The sequence below is a fragment of the Monopterus albus genome, unplaced genomic scaffold (genome assembly GCF_001952655.1).
Source record: "Monopterus albus unplaced genomic scaffold, M_albus_1.0 scaffold11.1, whole genome shotgun sequence".
NCBI lineage: Eukaryota > Metazoa > Chordata > Actinopteri > Synbranchiformes > Synbranchidae > Monopterus > Monopterus albus.
The window spans coordinates 2,076,114-2,084,393 of record NW_018127891.1 but is presented as its reverse complement, the minus strand read 5'-3'; the positions used below and the strand labels follow the sequence as shown (position 1 = coordinate 2,084,393).

The 8,280-nt window shown below is 39.6% G+C and overlaps 2 protein-coding genes across 8 annotated transcripts in view; one reads left to right on the top strand and one right to left on the bottom strand.

Annotated features, from left to right (window-relative positions):
• Positions 1-3,415, bottom strand: part of rpa2 (replication protein A2) — a 5,469-nt gene extending 2,054 nt beyond the window's left edge. The window contains exons 1-6 of the mRNA XM_020590243.1: positions 3,303-3,415; positions 3,053-3,147; positions 2,250-2,351; positions 1,111-1,224; positions 955-1,029; positions 541-657 (exon numbers count right to left, since the gene is read on the bottom strand). Coding sequence (XP_020445899.1) covers positions 541-657; positions 955-1,029; positions 1,111-1,224; positions 2,250-2,351; positions 3,053-3,147; positions 3,303-3,315 — 516 coding nt within the window. The 5' untranslated portion in view covers positions 3,316-3,415. The remainder of the gene's footprint in view (positions 1-540; positions 658-954; positions 1,030-1,110; positions 1,225-2,249; positions 2,352-3,052; positions 3,148-3,302) is intronic.
• A 141-nt stretch (positions 3,416-3,556) lies between these two features.
• On the top strand, positions 3,557-7,293 carry smpdl3b (sphingomyelin phosphodiesterase acid like 3B). 7 transcript variants are annotated; one of them, XM_020590236.1, is made up of 10 exons: positions 3,557-3,811; positions 4,007-4,077; positions 4,175-4,243; positions 4,424-4,652; positions 4,948-5,045; positions 5,147-5,290; positions 5,440-5,609; positions 6,012-6,192; positions 6,384-6,517; positions 6,718-7,293. In XM_020590236.1, the coding sequence occupies exons 2-10, from the start codon at positions 4,071-4,073 to the stop codon at positions 7,078-7,080; spliced, it is 1,395 nt and encodes a 464-aa protein (XP_020445892.1). In that variant the 5' UTR covers positions 3,557-3,811; positions 4,007-4,070; the 3' UTR covers positions 7,081-7,293. The 7 variants fall into 7 exon arrangements, with proteins under 7 accessions (XP_020445892.1, XP_020445891.1, XP_020445897.1 ...); XM_020590235.1 differs by having other exon boundaries at positions 3,557-3,924; XM_020590241.1 differs by lacking the exon at positions 4,007-4,077 and having other exon boundaries at positions 4,439-4,652.
• The last annotated feature ends 987 nt before the right edge of the window (positions 7,294-8,280 follow it).

The window sequence follows — 8,280 nt, the reverse complement described above, 5'->3', positions numbered from 1 at the left end:
ACCAATATTGGTCTGAGGAAAACCACTGATGGCCCACCTGCCTGACAGCGAGCTAAGAGTCTACCACAAGGCCAGGCAGGGGAACATAGCTAAAGCTAGTGAAAGATGGCAGAGAAGGTACCCACAGCAGCCTTTGGTAATGAACAGAGACAGTATCCGAGATAGTTACAACTAAAAAGAAGTTGGATGCCGCAAGAAGTAAACCCATAAATTAACACTGGTGTGACTTTTGAACAATGGCAACAGTTGAGACAACAAAAGGGGCTGAAAAGTGACTGGCTGTATTTCTGCTCAACAGGTAATTATCAGGGTTTTTTGTCTGTTTGTTTGGGAGGTGGGATTTGTTATTTCCCTCATTAGTAATCAGGCAGTGTGCGTTGCGGTGTGCATTGTATTTTGGAGGAGTGGCTTTGGTCAGAACAAAAGGGTGGAATTTCTTCACTTGGTTCCTTTCAAAATCAAGCTTCCTCTTGCTGGTTTTTCCAGGAACACCAGCTATACCTTTAAAGGCTATTGAAGTTTACTTTTAAAATTTCTCACCATAGTCTGAGGCTTGCTGAGGACCATATGTGCTTGAACAACCTCCAACATATGTGAGGTGATTTCATTCATGTCCTCCAGGGGCCTGACGCTGAATGCCACAACTGATCTGTGGTTCTGAGGAAGGAAAACAATCACAGTCAATTCAAGTTCAGGAAACATCTATCACATTGTGCTCATGGCAGGCATGTTTCAACAAATAAAACAAATAACTACGGTTTTCTGAGATGAAGTGGAATTGAAATTCACATTTACTGAGTATGTATAAATCAGCATTTTGAGTACAACTGCTCATGAAACAAGCTCAGACCTACTAACAATTTAAGATGGCCATGTCTCATCACATGGGATCATAAAGCTAAGCTCCTATTTGTTTCTGGCTACTATGGAGAGGATTTAGGAGAGTAAACTCACCTGAAAGGAGCGCAGATTGCCAGATATTTTGACATATGTGCCTGGGGGCAGCACAGTACTGTCCACACTGGGGTCCTGAACAAATCAAAACCACAGAATCACTAATGTGCTTATGTTCTAAACAAGAAATGATTAAAGTGGAGTCTATTAACTAACCTCTGTGTCTACCCACTGCTTCACATCCATGGGAGCAGCTGTCATGTCATCAACTTTGTACTGGATGTTAGTCATGGATTTGTCTGTGCTCCTGATGATGCCCACAATGGTAACCTATGACACAAACATAAACAGTCACTAAACAAGACAAAGTTTAAAAACTGCATACTTATTATGGGGGTGTAACAATAAACTACTGTACTGTACTTGAGTTAGTATGTGTAGTATAAAACAAAAGTGTTTTTAATTTACGCAGGCTGTGCATTTTTTTTTGACAACTTCCACCCTTTTCTCCAGAGCAGCATTTGTAACTAGAAAACTATGCACCCTCTCCAAAACAGCCAACTATTTTGATGTAACACAAAGTAAATTAAGTGCTAAAGAGGTTCAATCTATTTGCATACACGCCAAAATACATCAGCCATAACATTGTGACCACCTCCCTAAAACTGTGTACACAGGAAGCAGTGCAGCAGTTGGTTGGTGCTCGTATCACTGCAGCTCACTGTGCATCTTCTGTGAATCCGTTTGCTTCCATAGTTCTACTGTCAGGAAGAGCACAGAGGTTATGTAAAAGTGTTATTGACTTCAGCTGTCAGTGGTCTTAATGTTATGGCTGATTGGTGTAGTCTGTATTTAAGGACAAGAGTACATTATACACAATCAAGACCTAAAATTTGTAGTTGATTTATCAATTAACTGAACCATAGAGAACTAACCCAACATCTAGAGATGCACCTATTATTTTCATTACTGATTAATCTTCCAATTGTTTTTTTCATTATTTACATTTCCCCTGTAACCTGCCCTTTATCTTTTCCCAGAGCCAAAGATTATATCTGAATTGAAATGTCTTTTTTTTCAACCAACAATCCAGAACCTGAAATGCTCAATTTATTATTTACTTTTTTAAATAACTTTATATCTTTACAATATAAATCACTGTAAACTGAATGTCTTTGGGTTTCAGACTGCTGATTGGACAAAATGAAGTATTTAAAGACGCCTGCTAAGGACCAAAGTAATTTTTGGCATGATTCTCCTACTTTGACAGTGTAATAATAAGAGCTTCATTATATGCAACTGAGACTTAAGTTCATGTTCTGCCACCACACAGACCTTAGTTTGCTTCAGCTTACCTGGGCAACTTCCACATCTCCTACTTTGAAGGCTTCATCAGTCTGTGAAGCAGACATCAGCTGAGACACTGTGCAGGGGATTATCTGTGAGGCACGGGTTCTCTGTTAAACATAGACATACACACACAAACAGCATTAACAAAATTAAACTGTAGACTTTCTTAATACCAGAGAGGATAATTTAGTACCTTTTTCACAGGCAAACTAATCAAAGCATGATAGCAAACAAACAAAAAACCTATGTTAAGTTCATTAATTTGTTTACATTTATCCCACATTTTGTCAAACGTTCACAACACCAAACAAACACAAAGATACAAAATGACCACAAAGAAAGGCAAAACAAATACAAAGAGACAAAGACATGCCAAACAAACATAAAGACAGTCAAAATGACACTTTCTGTGTCTCTTTCAGTCCACTGGTCCTAAATAGGGGGAAGCCTTTGACTTGTTTGTGCCCAGGGGCCCATTGTCTCATAATCAATCTGTCTATGCCTAAAAGCAAAACATTTTCAGGGAAGACAGAATGTTCGTTGTTAAGTGAACTGATGAATAATGCTTTCGAAGACATTCTCGCCATCCAGCTGTCAGGTTTTACATCGCTACATAGACAAAAAACAAACAAACGTGTAAAGTGGAAACGGGGGAAAAAGCTGAATAAACATAATATGAAAGTGCGTCTTAAAGGAAGGGGTTGTTGATGTGACTAATGTTCAACACCATTTCAAGGCTCTACATCTTGTTTCAAGCTCCTTCTAGATTACAAAGACGTTGTAACATTAGTATAAAGTTAGCACAGACCCCTTTCTTCTCTCCTCCCTGGGACAAAGCAGGTGAAGCAAAGCCTCCTGGAGACTGAGTGTAACCTCCGGCCGTGCTGGATTCACTGTATCCCCCTGAAAGAAGCAAAAAGAGACTTTGCTAACTAACATCCATGACACAACAACAAAGACGTACACATTCACGCTAACGTTAGCCGCCGCCAGCCAATGTCAACAACCTGACCAACCTGATCCCTTAATGAGCACAACAGTATAAAAGTTACACTCACCCTGATTCCACATGTTTGCACCTTATGTTTAAGCTAATACAATAAAATCTAAACTGTTACTGAGGAAAGGGACTACAGGAGTAATACAGGGTTATATACTTCTTCCTATTGGTCTCCCGCGCGCCAAACTCAATGTACAGCGCATGTGCAGAGCATAAGTCCCGCGAAACCCACAATCCATGAATGGCACCCAGAGTGTTTAAGCCCCGTATTTGGCCTGTGAGGCTAACATTCCTCTCTGGAAATGTATAAGTACGGCTCTTGTCACTATGATTGGCAAGCTAAACCTTCAGCTATAGCTCTAACCATGGCTTACCGTCTATTCATCCAAAATTCGGGTTAAAATGCATCTTGTTAAGGTGGTAATGTCACACAGCCTTCGATAAAGGTCTGCCTGAAAGACACAGTTTGGGGCAAAATAGCTATGAAAATAAAGTAGGACGGCATGTGCTGCCTTTCGACGTGCCGGAAAGTTTATGCATATATTGACAATCCACGCAAGTGATATAGTAAATATTTATAAAAGAATGTCCTCAAGCTTTAACAATTTTGGAATTCCTTATAGTTAATTTTTTAAACGTTCTTATGCTGGATCCAAACTTTATTATTGTCGAAATGAACTGTAAGGAGATATTTGCTGCCTGTAACAGTTTCAAAGAAATAACTTCTGTACAGTTTACATCGTCTAAATTTAACCTCCATAGAGGCATCTAGATACGCAGACTGACGACTATCTTTAGCCCCAGCACCCAAGCACCAGGAATAGTAATGAGCGGTAATGGATGCCCTTTAGGCCAAAGATAGCTGTGTCTTATCTTGCTTTGCCCTTTATAACCTTACCTCTGACGTCTGCATGATTGTTTTCCTCTAAGAGTTCAACATGTCTGCAGTAAGGCTGATCCTATCATGTCTCTTTTTCAGAGGGCTTCTTGCGCTGTCAGGTAAGTTGCCAAAATACCATATTAAACATTATGCATCAATAGCCTATGAAATTAAAGGTGCTCTTGAAATACTCCGTCACTCACACACACACACACACACATATATATATATATATGTGTGTGTGTGTGTGTGTATGGAGAGAGAGAGGGAGAGATAGTAGTATATCATTCCATATATAGTTCCTTTTTATCCAGGAAACTTCTGGCACATCACTGATCTGCACTTGGACCCAAAATACAAACTAACTGAGAAACCTGAACTGGTGTGTCCATCAAGTGGTCAACGACCTGCAGCAAATGCGGGGAAATTTGGAGACTATGCTTGTGACTCGCCATGGGACCTTATCAACTCCTCTGTGTATGCCATGAGGGAAATTCTACCAAACCCAGACTTTATTATATGGACAGGGTATGTATACACCTATTTGTTCTAAGCTGATTGAACAGTTCTTATGAATCTGGTCCTTCTCTGGGGAAACAAATGCTCATCCAGCTTCATAATCATATGTCGATATTGCACACCACAGGCACAGTTTAGCCATGGTGAGTCACCAATGTAAATTATACCACAGCTTTTGGACTCTCTCAACTGTGGGGTGGGGGGGCTTCAATAAACTGTGACTACCTTTCTATCACTGCCTTTAATCATTTACCTATATAGGCCTACAGTAAAGTTTATGAAGAACCTGTGCTTTGCTTCTCAGAGATGACACACCACATGTACCCAATGAGGATCTGGGGGTAGAAGCAGTGCTCCAGATTATGAGAAACCTCACTCACACCATAAAACAAGTCTTCCCAAGTAAGTGTTAGGTGAATGTGTGTATTTAGGGGAGAAAATTGATCAAAGTGTACTTCAGTGTTTTATTATTAATGATTGTCTTCCATTATTGCCTTCCTTAGAAACTAAAGTGTACCCTGCTCTGGGTAACCATGATTACCACCCTAAGAGCCAGCTTCCTGCAGGCCCAAACTACATCTATAACCAAACTGCAGAAATGTGGCAGGACTGGTTGGATCCAAAGTCCCAAGCAACATTTAAAAAAGGTGAATGGAGCCTCCTTTGATACAAACATATGCTTTCCTAAGAATAAATACAGCAAATCAACACGTGACACATGGCATAAATTGTACAAAAAACAAATTAGGCTATACAAATTGTGTGATATATTTTCCGCAATGTGCCCCTTGTATAGGTGGATATTACACAGAAAAGCTGCTAAATCGAACAGGTTATAGGATGCTGGTCCTGAACACTAACCTCTACTATGACCAGAACAAGTTGACCCTGGACATGGACGACCCAGCAGGCCAGTTCAGCTGGGCAGATGGGGTTCTTAAAGATGCAGCCACCAACAAAGAGAAGGCAATGCTTCTTGTCTATCCGTGCCCTGCACAACTTGGATTTAAAAAAAACTGCTAATATTTGGATATTGATGACAAACTCTTAACCCTTTCTTTTAATTTGCTCTTATGTTTGAATTAGCTCTAGAATAGACAAGAAAACAATTTGAATATGTTGGCTACCAGGGTAAACAGGAAGGAAACTTTTGCTGGTTTATGTTCCATGTACTGTATGAGTAATTACTGTATCTCATGGTAAAGAAGTTAACTTTCACAACCAGACATGGCTTGGAATTGAGTTCCATTTGGTTGCTCTGGCCCAGCTCAGCCACAGCCTTGCAAAAAGACTGATCAATTGCAATAGGTGAAGTCAGCATCTTATAATAAATCATTTTTGCTAACTCTTCATTGGTTCCTCTACCAGGTGTACATCATTGGCCATGTTCCCCCTGGTTTCTTTGAGAAGAAGAGAAGTAAAAGTTGGTTTACCCCAAAGTTTAACCAGAAATACTTGGATTTAATTCAGAAGCATCATTCTGTCATACTCGGGCAGTTTTTTGGGCATCACCATACGGACAGTTTCCGCATGTTCTACAACTCAGAGGGTAAGGTCATATTACTATGATACCAAATTTTCTCTTTTTTTAGAATCAGTGGTGACTAATTGGTATCAATTTGTTTTTCAGTTTTTACTTACTAATTTCTTGACTGACTTTCATATTAAGATGTTACTTGTGCTATACATAAAGAGGACATGTTAGAAAAAACAGTGGGGATTCCCTTTTGTTTGTTATAGGCTCTCCTATCAGTACGATGTTCCTTTGCCCTGGGGTCACACCATGGAAAACAACATTGCCTGGAGTGGTGAATGGAGGAAACAACCCTGGGATCCGTATCTGTGAATATGACACCCAAACACTTCTGGTCAAAGTAAGTTAAGGATGTGTGCATACTTTCCAAAGTAAGTTAAGGATGTGTGCATACTAAGGATGTGTAGTTTCTATACAAGTATAGGCACCTTTCTAAGCTGCCTATTTGTATTTTAAAAGGCTGTGCAACCTCCACAAAAGCCTTAGCTGCTTTTTCTGTTCTGCTTTGTTTTTAAACCACTTCTTTGAAAAAAAAAACAGGATGTGGTGACCTATTACCTAAATCTAACTCGTGCTAATGTGGCTGGTGGACGCTGGGAGAAGGAGTACCGCCTCACAGAGAGCTTCAGAGTACCAGATGCCTCCCCCACCTCCATGCACCAGGCTCTGGAAAGCATTGCTAATAACCACTGCCACCTACAGAAGTATTACGAGATCAACTCTGTCAGCTATGACCTGACAGCGTGTGACAGTGAGTGCCGTGTTGACCACATTTGTGCAACCAGAGAAGTAGACTTCAACAAGTATGAAGACTGTTTGCAAAAAGAAGGGGCAGCTACCATATCTGGAGGGTTGCTGCCAGTCCTCTCTGTGGCTATAGGTCTGCTGTTAGCAGGTCTGTAATGATCTATAGACCAGATTATTTTTTTAAATGTATTACTGAAGCTTCAGGAAGTCATTAGGAAAAACAAAATTTAAGATAAAGAGTTTTGTATTTTGTGGTTATGTAAATATTACTTTTAAAAGAAACCTACATTATATGACATTTAACATTACCTGAGTCAGGCACTATATGTTATTAAGCAGAGAAAAAAAACAATCTTTTGGCTTCCAGTCTTCTTATGACACCAGAGGATTAAAGTACTTACAATGCAACTGTGAGGTTCTGGATGAAATCCAGACTTTCATCAAATGTCTTTTTTCCAAAACCTTCCTGTTTAACTCACCTGTATCTATTAAATAAACCCAGAAATCAATCTAATTTGTTTCTCAGAGTCACCACAGAAATTACCTCCACAATACCAACACACATGAACACATCCATCATGACACTCTTATTAAAACCAAACAAAGACCCAATCCACCCTTCTGGTTACCGTCCCTTATCACTTATTAATTCAGACTTAAAAATCAAGCCAAAGCCCTAGCTACTAGAATAGAGACAGTCACCAATACTAATCCACCCAGACCAAACAGGTTTCAGGAATGCTTCAGACAACATCCGTAGATTATTTAATTTAATTATTCTTGCACAACAAAAACAAACCAAAACCATAGTTTTATCACTAGATGCAGAGAAAGCATTTGACAGAGTTAACTGGACATTTCTCTTCTGTACATTACGCAGATTTGGGTTTGGAGAGTCATTCATCCACTGGATAAGAACACCGTACACATCACCTAGGGCGACAATAAGTACAAACGGGATCAGGTCACAAAGTTTCATTTTACAGCAGGGTACCAGACGAGGATGCCCATTCTCACCATCTCTATTCGCCATTTTCATCGAACCTCTCGCAGCAGCTATATGACAGAACAATATAATTAAAGGAATACAAGATACTTACTCAGAACACAAAATTAGTCTTTACGCAAATGATTTATTATTAAATTTACAGGATCCCTATAATTCTCTACAGGAAACTTTACATATTATTAACACATTTTCTAAGATCTCAAACTACACAATAAACTGGAATAAATCCACCATACTACCACTCTCTGAGGATGCCTGGGATTCTGCAGCTCAAGACTCCTCCCCCCAATTCTGCACAGGCAACATTAAATATCTTGGTATTAATATCTCTCCCAGGCTGTCAGAAC

What these genes read in the sequence shown, in the direction of transcription:
- smpdl3b (XM_020590236.1), top strand. An exon ending in AGGGCTTCTTGCGCTGTCAG is followed by an intron (nt 4,244 to 4,423) that starts GTAAGTTGCCAA and finishes TTCCATATATAG; the next exon opens with TTCCTTTTTATCCAGGAAAC. An exon ending in CATAAAACAAGTCTTCCCAA is followed by an intron (nt 5,046 to 5,146) that starts GTAAGTGTTAGG and finishes TGCCTTCCTTAG; the next exon opens with AAACTAAAGTGTACCCTGCT.